Genomic DNA, 15,021 nt, shown 5'->3' with positions numbered 1-15,021 from the left:
AGTGTTTCTAAGGCTTTGGAAGCCTTCTGGAGAGTTCCAGACTAAAAAGAGCTAAGCTTTATCCTCGCAGTTCAGGGGCTGGAGCAGCAGGGACAACCATGGTCATAAAGTGGGATTGGGAAGCGTAGGAGTAATGGCAAAAGGGACGTGGAATGGGAAGAAGGGGAGGAGGAATATGGAGCTGGAAAGGGTGCAACTGCAACTCACACTAGGCACAGCCTCTTTCAAAAAATATTTTGGTCCTCAGCTGCGCTGACAAGTCTCTGGGAATATTTAGATAGGATTGCCCAGTCCACTTCATGGCCCCATAGCCAAGCTCCACCCTTGCTGTTACTGCACCACATGCCTCCAAATCTCAATCCACGGCAGATATAAATAGCATGGCTGAAAATGTGCAAAAGGTTGAACTTTTTCACTGAAGGAGGCCATGGCCACTCAGCCGGGTGCCTTGGTTGTTCAACTTCCATCTCCTCTAGCTGAAGCAGTTCAGGCTGGCACTCTTTGAGCAGGAGAAGCCAAATCTATCTTCTGGCTGTCAGCCTGAAACGCCAAGCGGCCACTGTGTCCTGCCTGCAGGCAGCCGTGACGTTCCTAGGGGCCCACAGGAACTGTAGCAGAACAGATGCAACGCAGCAGAGGAAAGGGAAAATTAAGACATATAAGCAAGGAGAAAAAAGATGGGAGCCAGCAGAGATGGACAAAAGGGGTGGAAGTAGCATCCTTCTGTGAAAAATGAGTTGGGTCATTACTGCGTAGGTCTGTGTCAAACAGTGTTTCAAACCAGTCACTGCTCTCCCCATCCTGAATCTTCTTGTTGTTGTTTTAAAGAATGGTCATTTTACAGTAAATAAACTGTGATAACCCCAAAGCCTTTTCCTCTCTCTCTGTGCCAGAGGAAGCTAAGTTTATCCCAAGCATTTCCAAAACCACATAGCGTTTGAAGGCACAGTAATATATGGGGCCAGAAACTTTTATTTAAAAGTCAGTTAGAGCTTCAATCCATTTCCACCTTATATTTCATTTTTATTGCATTTTCTGAAAGAAAAAGTCTGTCTCAAGCCTACACATTTTAACAGGCTGCCAGTTCCTTCCTGCAGATTTTGCAGCTTTCAGCTATTATACCCCCATAAGATTATACTTTTCAGCTACTGAAAAACATCATAGAATTAAAATCCCTCAGACAAGTCAATATCACTTGGCCAAAAAACATCTTCAGAAAACTGCTTGAAATTATTTGCCAGAAAGCTTACTTTCTCGTGTTTTGGAGCAAATGTCCCCACAAATAACAGATTCCCCAGTTACTATAGTTTTGGGTCTCAGTTTTCTTCTCTACTTGATACAAATTTTGTCCCTTGCCCTAAAAAATTGTTCTCGGTTCAACACCACATGCCGTTATCTCTGCTTGAGTGACATGCTGGGGTTATCAGAATGGGGGCAAAATGTCAGGTGCTCTCCTCAATTCTAACAGCTGTAAAGGATGGAGAACTTGTGCCAAAGAACTACAGAGAACTTTCATCAAAGATCTACAGAGAACTCGGAGGTTAAAGTTTAAAAATAGGTATTTGCTTTACGTTCTTGCCTTCATCTGATCCCTATTGTACATCTCAGAATCTAAATTAATCTAAAATATCAGACTAAAGAGCTTCATCTTCTGAAGAAACACAGCACAAAAGAAAATCTTAAAACCCGGGCTTTCTTCCTTACATGTAAGCAAGCCCCCCCCCCTTGCAAGCCTTTCTCACTTTGAGTTAAGCCACCAATTTTTGATCATTTATTAAAAATTGACAGCCACAAAACCAGCCAAAGAGGGCAGCATCCCCCTCAGATGTCCAAGGCATATTGCTTACTCTTGCTCTTGTATTCATTTCCCATTCTAATCAGCAATTAAAAACCAGACCAATTAGCTTACTGTTTTCCCTTCCTTTCCAGCAGTGCCAGAGATGGAGTTGGCAAAAGTCCCAGCCTGAGAGGAATAGAAAATATCAAAAGAGGTCGTCTGCATCTCAAGTCTCGATTTGTTCCTTCACTTTTCACTAGCTGGCAACACACAAGCAATAAGCAGCAAATATGAAGGTTGCCAGAGAAGGACAACACAGCCTTATGAATAAATACTTACCCTCTAGCTTCAGAAGCTTGCGACTTCTATTTCAACATGAACATGGATTAATTTCACATTCGCATGCACATATTTTGCAGTTCTGCCCAGCAACCAGGAGTACGTAGGAACAAGTGCCCCTCTGCACCCAGTTCATTTTGATCGGTACAGGTAGAGCCCAACCCACAAATGAGCACACAAGAGGATTTTTGTCTCTGATTTTAGCAGCGTTAGGAATTACAATACTTCCTTATACACCCAGAAACTTAACTAGATAAACAAAAATGTGATCAACAAGTGCCCAAAGCCATAAGTCCACAGAACAGTGCAAAGCTGTGGACAGGCCTTGAACAGGATTTTTGCTCTCAGTGTGGGACTGTGGTCGTTCATGCAGAGTGTGTTCCTTCTCCTTACAATTAAAAGGCATATCATGGTGCCACACACTATTTTTATATTCAAATAAGATTAAAAATGTGTCAAAGTACTTGGTTTTTTTCCTGAATAAATAATGCATAGATCTAATCTGAAAACATAACTACTTCTGCTTGGCATAATTAGGAAAGTATCCAAAGAAATTTTATTAAAGGTTAGCATGGGAAATTTCAAAGTCTCTATGGGGAAAATGTTAACTTTTACTTCAGATATTTTGAATTTTAACCTCCTCACCCCAATTTCAGAATTCATATTTTCAGGTTTTTTGTTCTGATTTCTCTGTCATTCACAGCCCCACCCCAGTAAGGAGAAAAGGCAGGGCAGTGTATTTTCCACAACTTCCTCCATGTAGAAGACAACATAGCCATCAAAAGATGAAGAGGGAGCTGTCACCATCTCTCTTCTACTCTTTCCTATGAGCAGCAAGGAGTGACAATAGGGAGGCAACTTCTGGCACCCCACAGAAAATATTCTAAAGATAGAAAACGAAAACTCTTTTGTTCACGGTTGTTTCAGATCAACTGGTAAAATCCAAAGTGATTATTAAAATATTTCCATCAGAATATTTCTCACGTCAATATATTTCTCATATATATGTATTTTTTTTTTAACCAGGAGGAGGACTTGGAAACTTGGCTGTGGGAGCAAGCCCTCCTAACTAGAGCAAGTTACCTGGCTTTCAGGGAGCCTCTGTGCAGGACAATGCCTGCAGCATCCTAACTCAACTCTCATCCTCAACTCTCCCTTTCCAGATAAGCCCTTCTGATGTGAAATAGCAAATTTCCTTGCTCAACGAGCTGAATCTTTGTGGGCATTTCGTTTTGGATGTCTGCACTCTAATCAGTTGCAGTACCACTCTGTCACGTCCCGGTCTGGGACATGAGGGATCCGTGAGGATCCGTAACGATTCCATGCTTGAGATTAAGACACAAATGAGGTCAAATACCATCTGCTAAAAAGCTTTTTTGTTATCTCCCAGCAATGATTACTGAAACGAGTAATAGAGTAAAGGAGGAAGTAGAGGAAAGGCAGAAGAGAGAAGCAGTATTACAGAGCACAGCAAGAGTATAGTCACCACCACAGACCCTCAGTGTCCTGTTGACTCACGATCCTCAGATCACAACGATGGCGGGGGTTCCGGAGGCCCAATTGCATAGGGACACAGTCTTCACTTATAGTCAAAGTCTCCTCAATACTTGACCAATCAGTATAGAGACCACTTTTTCTCGGCCCATCTTTCTTGGAAGATGGTTGTTCCTGATGTACGCCTGTGGTAAACAGGATGCTGTTGGCGATTGTGGTGGCAAATCTTGCAGCTTAGCTCGGCAAGTTTCAGGTGCTCCTTGCTCCTGTTATGAACAGGATGTAGCTGGTCTGCTTACGGTGAGTTTTGAGACATTTTGATTGAGGCATCTTAACGGTCTCCTACATGCTCCCTGTGCTAGGGTGGCTGCATAGTCCAAGATAACCACTGCTTGAATTTGTTTTCATCCCAGGACACAAAACACCTGCTTGGACACCCATCTGCCTTCCCACAAAACTTCACTCCCCCAAAACTCCCACTCCTTGAGTCTGGTTTTCTTGGGAGCCAAGATAGAAATCAAAGCAGTAGAGTTGAGTAGTGCACCCCTTTTTCCCCAAGACTTTGCCTGTGTGCTGTGGGTCAGCAGGAGTTGCACTAGCTGCATCACAGAAGGAGGTATCTCCCAATATGAAAGTGAAAAGCAATTCTTTAGCAAGCCCTCCAAGTACTCCATGCTGCGCAAGACCTGTAGGTAATGATCACGTTTGAGTGGAGAGCTAAGGGCCTGCCAGGCAAAGGTTCTCTCCACAGGTTCTCTCTCAGCGAGATGCACAGCCCCTGGCAGGGCTACGCTTGCTCCAACCCACCCATCACTCCCCCTTGTTCCTCGAGCAGGCACAGACTCAAAGTGAAGCCACAGCCCGCAACCACGCTGTGAAGCCACACAGGGTACATGGAGGAGGTCTGGTCTGCGTGCAGGTCAGGGGAGTTCTTCGAGGGCTTTCTGAAACAAAAAGAAGCCAAAAATTTAATGGGTGCTGTGCTCAGCCCAACCTTTTATTCCTAGCTATTACAGTATTAGTTATCTTACCACGGGAGGTGAAACTAAAAAAAAAAAAAAAAAAAATTAAAAAAAAAAAAACTCAAACCCCACCCAATCCTTGCTTAAAGACACAAGCTGCAAGTCATTAATTTAAAAAGAAAACTTCCTGCTCAAACTGTAGGGCAACAGACCTCCCTACCTCCCCCGCAGGTCCTTGCACAAGAGTTGAGAGATGTTTAACGGATTCTTCAAGGCTTAAGTCCAGCTACAGGAAGTTGTCCTGAAAGGAGTGAAGTAGCGTTTTCCTGTGAAAAAAGGTCGTGAACAGCAACTCTCTACCTACTGTGTCACCAGTTTTATCTCCCACAATTAGAGGTATGAGTTCTCCATTTCCCTGAACTACAGGTTGCTGGTATCATGTTGCACCACGCATTGTAAAGGCCTATGATAAGCGTTCAGTAAAAAGATTTCAATTTTTTTTTTTTTTTTTTAAGTGTCAGCTGGTCTGCGATTTTTATCTGTTCAGCTATTGTGTTCAGAGGAATGCGAAGCCAGGCATGGACCATAAGAACAAGCACTTAACAGATACGGGTTTATCCTGTTTTCCTACTTCTTGCTACCCTACCCCCTATAAATTACTAACACTCTACTTCGGCCCCGAGGGCAGAAGGTTAACAATAGTCCGTGGGCTCCAACCTTCTGGGAGCGATACAAATGTTATCAAGTGCTTACCAGACATTATGTCCTGCCCGCAGCTCCACGAGGGGACCCCACCTCCCTCTTTGGCTGTTTTTGGCATCAGTCACCCAGCAGGCATCTCCTCCTCCTCCACTACTCCTCGGTTGTGGGGCTTGAAGAAAATGTGGAGACTGGCTACCCTAACTCAAATAATGACAGCATCCACCTCTCCCTCCTGTGCTTATGCATCTCCCCAATTTCCTAGCTCGTGCCTCAGCGATTTCACTCTCTTCGCCCTGAGGCTGATGTTGTCTCAATTTCTGCAGATGGCTCCATCTCCATCATGGGTATCACCAAGTCACATTTTGCTACCTATTAAGGTAGGTAATTTTCTATTTTCCAAGGTGTTTTAAGGAAACTGCTGGAGTTGAAGGACTGCAAATACTTCTAGCCTGTGAACACTGCTGCTAGAAATCTTGTGAGAATTCATAAACAGCTACTCATGTATTTTAATAGCTCTGGCACAAGATTCAGATAGCAGTCATAAACACCCATTTTATTTTATTGTAGTACTGATCAATTCTAACAATTCCTCTCTCGGTACATCTTTAAAAACAGGCCCCTGAAAAAATACACAGCCCCTGGAATAAACTTTTGTTTATCTTTCAACAGCTGTCCAAAATGCTCATTGAATAATACTTTGCTCTGCTGTATCTAATTGAAGGCCAGATGCTGTTGAACTGAAGTCATCAATACCCCATACAAGTACAGGCATCTGTACTTGTGCATAAAACAACTTGCTTTACTGGCTCCTTACCTTCAAGCTCCTCGGGCCAGAACCAGTCTCATCTGTGAGGCGCATTACAAGTGGAGGGAGATGTAAAAGAAATCTCATTTCTTGATTGCCATTTTCCTCATGACAGAGAAGATAAATTGTAAATTTTTTATTGCAAAATATTAAAATAAATTACATTTTACAAAGACTTAGTAAATATTTACATACAGTGTGATTCCAGTGACAATCAGCAACAAAGAACAGACAGACAGGCATATTATGGAGTGATAAGAGTCAAAACTGTACAAACTTCAAAAGCCATATGAAAGACAAGATAATTTTTAGAAAGGTAAATCCATCACAAATGGAATGAATCCCACGAGGCACAAAAATTACAAGTCTACAACAGAGTCCTTGGGTTTTTTGTTTAGGTCAACAGACTTGTATATTGCTTTTTGCTCTCCTCATCAGTGATGCTTGTCTGTCTTTACACGTACTCTCTCAGATCAACTGGAGAAAAAATAATCTCAACATATATAACTGTATTACCACGGATCTGTTATCAGTCTGCGTGTTTTGTGACATCCATTGCCAGCAACAGATTCACAAATCGTTAGTTCAGAAAAATTTAACACACCGCTTTTTGTATTTCCTCAGTGATTTCGTACCAGTGTATCAGATGTGTTAGACTGCCTGCTATGAGATACGTATCTGAAAATGACGCCCTTCTGGTAAAAACAGGATTCAATAGCACAAGACAAAACAAGAAGTGTCACAATGATGTCATGAAGGATGGGGTCACATACTCTACAGCACTTAAAAGGGCTTTTGTAGGAACAGAAATTTGTTGTCACATTTTAGGATTTCTTTATTTAAAAAAAAAAAAAATTGAAGTACTGGCTCATCTTGGCAAAATTAGTAAGTTTATATTATGAAAGTGGACCCATGCTTCACATGATGTGACTGGAAATACAACTTACTTGTAGGAAATAGCTAGAAAGAAGAGTTTCCACTTCTATTTCATCCTTTCCTTATATATGCTTTTTAAGTCGCCCCCCTCCCCCTTTCTTTAAAAATCCCCTTTCCTCTCTTTCCAGGAAGAGATCTGTCTCACCTCTAAAACCAATTCCATAGCACTAAGAGCTGTTAACATTATTGTTCAGCCAAATGAAATCTTACACAGCATCCAAAGAAAATGTTTCCAGATTGACCAGATAATTGAAATAACTACAAGACCCTACCAAGTAGCACTGGGGAATTCACTCAGAGGCACTTTTGGGGCTGAATAGCTCAAAATCCAGCTTGGACACCCCTCTAACTCACTACATGTAAATCTGAAGGCAGAAAGACATTAATGAAGATCCCCCAGGCAGCTGCTTTACTCAAGACATGGAAGACAGGCAGGCAAAAAGCTTTCTTGCTTAGCACTTCGGCAGTTCTGAGATGGCACCATAATTTAAAAAACCCTGGGAAATGGTTCTATTTTTCTGGAGAGAGCCAGTATGAGAGCTATGCGCCAACTAAACCCCTCCAAAACACTGAAAACAAGTAGGGCTTAACGAGACCAATTGTGTTGGCCCCTGTGTACAGAGGAATTTCTTCCCAGTTAGGATTACATTAAGGCACACGGTGGGATGTCTTGAGAACAGTTTTGTGAGGTGTGATCATGTTTCCCAAAAAAGTGGGAATATTGTACTTTGTTTTAATAAACTTAAACTATTACTTGAAATCCCATGATACTTATTACGCAGACTTATAGTCTATGCTGACTACACTGGGAAAGGCCAGAGAGCCACATCTAACTTGATAATATGAAACAGATCCCATCCATTCTCAGCTCTGGCATACAAGTGCACTTCACTACAGAGACTGGAGAGTCTGGGTTCTAGTGTGCAACATCCTCTCCCAATCAAAGCAGCCCAGCCAAGTGTCTGGGTTGTATTATTTCTGTATCAAAGAGAATTTTTTCTTTTTTTAAATGAAGATTGGACTATGCTTTTCCATTTCACGCACTTTCAGCAAGCCTTTTCTCTCCTCACTGTCCTGTAGCTTTCTAACTGTCACTAAAATTTTGATCTTTGCATCAATAATGGAAGACAAGTTGGAGGGCAACAAAAGCTATATGGAGTGCTTTCTTATTTTCTTTTAAGTTAACATGCATTTTTTTAAATTAAAAAAACAACAAGGCTAGACTTGCTACACAAGCATCCTGTGTATCATGCATATAGTCTTACCTACCATTTCTTACAGTTACAAGGTATAGCTGTCAACCACAACCCTTCAGATATACAGAAATACTTGAAGGGCTTGGAGTCATTTTAAAATTATGAGGGTGGGGTGTCTATTAGAAGTATATCAGAATCCTTGATAGGACCTCTCCCTCTTTTCCTGTCAGATATAAGTCAAATTCATCTAGCCACCCCTGCTCCAAATAGCAGTAATATAATAAAATTTGATTTCAAATTAGAACCTTTCTTCAGCAATATTATCATAAAATACAGATTAACTACCAAATCCGATTATGTTGATTACACATTTTTGCCAGTATAACAGAGTTGGCCCTAGCCTTGTGTTCACTTTCTATTTGAAAAAGTGTCATATATGTGGAAAATTCTGAAAAAAAGACTAGTAAAGACAGTCCCTTGTTTCACAGTAGGCGACTTCAAAACTTCCCATCAACAGGCTATCCAACCAGAGTGACAGTTTCCCATATGTCCTCCTTCTTCTGTGGAAGAGGCTAGCAACTGACGCTGCAGCCAATATTTGCAGTTATTAGAAATAGATAGAAATGCAAGATTAGCACTGCAAGATTCCATAATCTCTTCTTACAGAGCTAGTGAGTCTGCCAGCATTACACCGAAAACAAGAATGAGACAACTTTTAACTGTTCACTGAACTTTGGAAACTTTCAGACATACTGGAATGACTTAAATATTGTAAAACTAAACAGAGCAACAGAACTTGACATGTTAAGGTTCAAAGGTCTTGGCTGTTTTCTGTTCCAAGTATATTGGACACAACTGAAGTCAGTACCTTTTGCCAACATGTAATCAAGAGCCTCATTGGAAAGAGTTGTCAGGGTTAACACATAGATATGGGAAAAGAAAGAAAAATAAAACCATGGTATAATTTTCTTTGCAGCCAAAACAATTTGGGCATAAATGTTATGAAGAGACATACTTCCTTCTCAACGAGAAGCCCATCTCCAAGCCAAAAGATAATACTTTCAGGAGCTTAGAGCCAAAGTTCCTTTTAAAGAGTGCTTTCTGGCCTTAAGTCGCTTGATCACATCTCAGTTTGCCCAAGATTTGACATCGACTAGCTCAGCCTTCCTGAAAGTGGGATAGAATAACCATTGTATATGCACATAGGTCAAACTTTAAAACAAAACAAATAAGCAAAGTGTAATCAACTGTTTCAGAATTCATCTGTCGTTCAAGTCTAGTCTGAAGTACCAAGGCAGGGAGGAACATCAAGCAATACTGACTAACACACTGCACAGATTAGCAGCAGTGCTACAGGTCCCTTCTGACAGGCATTAGGGCATCTGGAGAGTATCTGTGCCTCCCAAGGTGATTTTTTCTTCAGAAGAACAGTGTCAATAAAACTTCACCTGTACATAGATACTGTATAAGGTTCATTCAAGTATTTCGTCTAGGAAATGGACAGTGGAAGGACACTTTCAACATTAAAAAAGTTCATTGCATCCTGCTTGTGCTCATACGTGCTTTGATCAATAGGTCTTTCAGTCACTTAACTCTTAACAGTTCTGGGGCTGATGTGCGGTTTAGCAGCCCAATTGGTGAGCTTCATCCCAGATGATTCTTCCTTGTTAGAGGGCTCCTTCTCAATCCATTCCTTTGGAATTTTTAATTTTAATGTTTTATTTATGAAATTACAATTCACTATAATTTGACAAGCACTGACATATTCTAGACAGATGTTTCAGAAGCTTCCTCCTCAGTCTGCCAGCACACCTCAGCTCAGATCTGTGTGTCCGAGTATTCCATCTAAAGCTTCTCATTAAGTACAACGAGTGGTTGCACCATTTTTGTTGTGGTAACAACTTAACAATAGGCAACCAAAAAAAAACAACAAAAAAAAAGCAAACCTCTTGCTTTCATTTGTGATCAAAGCAGGATTCAAATCCAGGTTTTCAGAGGTGAGAGGTTAATGGAGTAACCGAACACATTTGATGCCCAAAACAGTCTCTTTGCAACAGTATAGTTACATTCCCAAACTAATTCCTCAATGAAATGCATAAACGCAGAGCAGGTCCAGTGTATTTACTAGTCTTTTCTTTTCTACTTTGTTCAAGAACCACGAAATCCCAAGAAGGTGTAGGACTCCAAATTCAACTGTTATTTCACGAGTTTGTCAGATAAGCAAAGCTGTTGGGCTCAGAAACCAACTTAGGATGGGAAAAGGACACTGGAGTTTATTAGTTTGGGACTTGCTTTTGTTTTCAAAGTGACAGGAGAAGTTGCAAAAACATGCTTTTCTCCTTGCTCTGTTAATTTGTTCACTATGCACTGACCACTTTCAGAAAACCATCGTCAAACATGCTTCACGTTGCAGCCTTCACATTGCTTACTGTATTGTACTCATTCATCAGTTGTTCATAAGGCACAGAAAGTTCTAGCTCGTTATTGGTAAAAGTAGATTCATCAGACGATGGGAATTTTACCAGTTTTTTTGCAGTTTCAGATTCCTCTGCAAGATTATCATCCATGGAGGATTTTGACGTTTCCTCATCATCTGAGATATCTTCTTCTTCATCATCATCTTCATTTACAAATGTTATATTGGCATTCTCAAATATCAAGGGTCGATAGTCTCTGGAATCCCACACTTCCCCTTCTTCTTCACTAATCCTGTCTAGCTGGTTTACAAACATGGTTCCTTCTAGAGGGCTGTCTCCAATACGTTTATCATGCAGGGGTCTCAGTACATGACCATTTTGAATGTCCAGAGAAGCCTCATCATACTCAAAGGACTCCGTCTTTGTGTAAGTCACCTGGGCATCTATACTGGCATTCTGCATATTTTGTTTGGCATTTTCTACTTTGATAATTTTGTCATTGTTTGTCTTCAGGGCCTTCTTCCCAATTTGCTTAATAAGATCATTGTAGGTCTCTTCCTTCTTTGAAAGAAAGCTGAAAATGTTGACATCCTTTGAGGTACCCATTTGAAGGGGTTTTTTAGACCGAGGATGGTTGTCAAATGACTCTTTTCTTTTTTTCCTCCGTTTCTTGATTGCTTTGTGGACTTCGACAAACATACTGACCTTCCAGTTAACAAAGAGTGAAAGCCAAGCTAGTCCCAGATAGATCCATAACTCCACAAAATATCTGTAAAGGGCATGGTAGTTTGCATCTGGATTTACACCTACAGAGAATTAAAAACAAGGACATTACTGAAAGAGGACTCACAGCTGATAAACCTTTGAAGTTATGATCCTGAGAACTACTCCTGCCCACCCTAATAGTGCCTAGTTGTTTGAACACTTCTCTGAGACATGGTAAGTGGGAATCCAAAATCCTTCTGAAAGAAAAAATTGATCCCAGGTCTTCCACTTCTTGGCTGCATGTACAACATAAAATGGCAGCATATTTATCCTCTCTTCGTAAGCTACAAAATTGAACTTTTTTCCTGTTTGGAAATTATAAGCCTTCTCCCTGCCATTGAGGTATGGATATAGGCACCTTCCTTTTCTCAAAGGATTCAGAAATCCACTTACAAAGACCATCTCCAAAACCCTGAACAAGGCACTGGATTTTAGAGAAAGACACCAGTATGCTCAGCATTTCCTGTTGACTAGTTCTAGACAGCTGCACAGAGAACATTGTGCACTATTTATGCACCCTGCTTAGTATACTGGATCCCATCCAAAGGTGTGTTTAACTATCATGGTGGACAGAATAGCTTCTTGCCTGACATATGGACCCGGGGCACCCGAAAGAGTTAAACTCCAGAACTTGGCTCTGGACTTAGGCCAATACAGGCCTTAGGTATCTAAACCAAGATTGAAGAGCCAGATCTAGTCCACTGGATCAGTACCAGCTTTAATGGAATCTTCCATTCAGCAAAATGTTCTGGAACAGCTTAGAAAGCACCTTTTTGAATTAGAGTTTGGAAACAGAATTGCCATACTATGCATGTAGTGAAATAATACATAAAATCCAATTACTGACCAGCAACAAAATCTCCAAATCCTATGGTGGTGATAGTGATGAATGAGAAATAGAGGCCTTCAATGTAATCCCATCCTTCAGTCACCATAAAGACAAAGGGAGGAATAACCAGGTGGACCAAGACGCCCCAAACAATGAAAATAGCTGTGCACGTAATTTGGGCTTTCCTCTGTAAAGAAAGAAGAAAAAAAAAGTTAAATATCTCCAAATTTTCTTTTGCCATCCATGGCATCAAGCATCATCTGACAGTATCGGACATTTCAGAGTTTTGTGCTAGCAGTTTATCAGCCATAACTAAAAGCCACTGACTGAAGTAAAAATGGAACTATTTTTTTTTCCTTTATGTAGAACTCACTATTCTTACAACTACTTGCTCAAACAGGATTATTTCCTCATAGTTTTCTTTCACACTCTTGAAAAGTTTAAGGAGTCCCTGATATTTCATAAATAGGCATGGGATACAGACATAGTCTAAAAAGCAGTCAGTACCTCTGATTTTCCTTTTATTCATTTGAGTATAGAGGATCACAAAAGTTTATGATCCTATCTATGCCTCCTACGCTATGCCACTCATGCAACCCCTGCACAAAGCTGCACACACACAGGCATTTCACCATGATTTTCTGTACTTTCTTCTCAGGTGCTGAACCAAGAATGTTCTTGCTCTGTCTCTGAAACCAGAGCCTAAACCAGTCCCACTGTCCTCCAGGCACTATGACACTGCATTGCCTCTCATCTCTGTGCAGAGTTAGAACTGAGATAGAACTCGCTCAGGGGAAGGAAAAACAAACAAACAAAAAACCCCTCCACACTAAACCACCACCAAAAAACAACAAAAATCCACAAACAAAACACCCACAAGCAAGTAACTCGGAACAAAACATTATTTTCCAGTTGGTTCACTGCACAGCAGGAAGTAGTCCTGCTAGCACAGAAGCAGGTGAGAACAAAGTAGGACAGCTTATTTCCATGCCAGAGGAGCTTGCACAGAATGTCTGTGAAATGGAGCCTCACTTACATTTGTCCTACAGGTTTCTAATATAAGGAGATAAATGTCTCCATAGAAGCTGCATGATCTATATTTAGTATCAAAGGTTTCCACAAGACCTCATTTTGCTAAAACTTTTTGCAGAACTAACATATCAGACCCAATCCCCCATTCAGTTATTTCTGTGCAACACCATTTGGGAAAATTTGTATTTGTGCAAGTTTTCATTTACTACCAAGATTAGTGGGTAAGTTAAGATGTTTAAGCTTAATTCATGCATCAAAAACACACAACACAAGGGTAAACAAGTGAAGGCCTTACCAGGCTTACTCCTCTTTTTGTCAGAAACTGGCCCAGCCTCTTGGCACGTCCTCCAAAGAACTTCCCCAGAGCGCTGATCCACGTCAAGCAGAGAGGAACTCCAAAGAGCCCATAAAATATGCAGAAGAGACGCCCAGAGGGTGTCTTTGGAGAAACATTTCCGTAACCTAAAACGGATAAGTATGTGCACGGTCTGTTCTTGTTGCAGAGAATTCAAGGCAATTCTACCTATGCACAAGACAACATTGCGTGGGCTTCTGCTGTATCAGGTGCTCCTTACCTCACCACCTATAAGAGCTTTAGTCTCCTCCAGCTGCTGATCTTCTGAATCTGGATGCCTTCCAATTCTATTCTAGCAAATGCTTAATGTATTAATGCAAGCCGAGAGGATTACTGCATTTTAAGTGTTTCCTAGATTTTGTGCATCTTTTTCTTGACAAGGTGAGATAAATACAAAATAAACCTCACCTCAAAACTTCTAATATGATTCCCCAAGCTTAAGCAACGCAGTTAAAAACTTGACTGAATCAATTTTATAGAATAAAAGCTCAAAATTCACGTGGAAGCTAGCTTCGTGATGAAAGATCCACTCTACACATTTAACTTGTGACCTCGTACCTTTTCAGGGTAAGAGTTTGAGAGTTAAGTGCAAGGTGAGTTGTGACACAGCAACGTATTTCAACCAAATTTAGCTTTTTGCTGGTCACAGAACCCAACAGCATATTGCAAACTTGGGCTCTAAAATAAGCAGCCTATTTTCTGAACTTCTGCCACAGGGTTCTTATTTTGGTGTGTTCCTGACTTAAACCTTTTGTCATAAGTTGGGTATTGCAAGTTTCAAATGATAATGAAAACCACACTACTGCATGTGATTTAACAGTAATACTTCCATTTCTGTATACCTCCAGCCTTCTCTGGTTATTTTGCAATTCACGGGGTTTTTTTTTGCATTGTAGGTGTAGCAAGGGTGTAGCAATAACATGTAGCAAAGATTTTTCTGTAAAAGTAGAAGGCAGATGATGTTGAGCTCTGAACATCTGTATATCAAAGGAGGAGGAAGTCTTTCAATGTAGAGGGCTTTACAAGCACAAATCAGTAGTGAGGTTTAGAAAACAACACTTACTCTACTTTGCCTTCTTTAAGAGAGATAAAAAAAAAAAACTTAAGATTGTTCTGCAAGCCAAGAACATTGATAATTCAGTAACTTAAGAGGATGCACATGAGTAACAGGACAGCTATACAAAAACCTCATGCACACAAGCTTTTAAGCATTAGATTAATGGAATGCATTGTAACACTTTTGGGATTTCATGATTTAGAGATTTAAGTGCACAAATTAATGGAACTGGAATGACACCATTTATCCCCAACAGCACCTTGAATCCATTACTTATTGGAAAGGCTCACACTTCTCTTCTGCGTACCCATGGAGAGAGTGCTAAAAACCTGTTTCTTTTCTTCTATGAACCTGC

General features: G+C 40.7%; 1 protein-coding gene across 1 annotated transcript in view; it reads right to left on the bottom strand.

Annotated features, from left to right (window-relative positions):
• Window positions 1-10,613: 10,613 nt before the first annotated feature.
• Window positions 10,614-15,021, bottom strand: part of KCNK5 (potassium two pore domain channel subfamily K member 5) — a gene marked incomplete at both ends in the record, with an annotated part of 32,122 nt that continues 27,714 nt past the window's right edge. The window contains 3 exons of the mRNA XM_082481575.1: window positions 10,614-11,434; window positions 12,241-12,409; window positions 13,550-13,716. Of these exons, the coding sequence (XP_082337701.1) occupies window positions 10,614-11,434; window positions 12,241-12,409; window positions 13,550-13,716 (1,157 nt within the window). The remainder of the gene's footprint in view (window positions 11,435-12,240; window positions 12,410-13,549; window positions 13,717-15,021) is intronic.

Source organism: Vanellus vanellus (assembly GCF_965231255.1).
Source record: "Vanellus vanellus genome assembly, chromosome: 3".
Classification (NCBI taxonomy): Eukaryota; Metazoa; Chordata; class Aves; order Charadriiformes; family Charadriidae; genus Vanellus; species Vanellus vanellus.
Note: the sequence above shows the minus strand (reverse complement) of the source record. Positions and strands in the feature narration are given on the sequence as shown.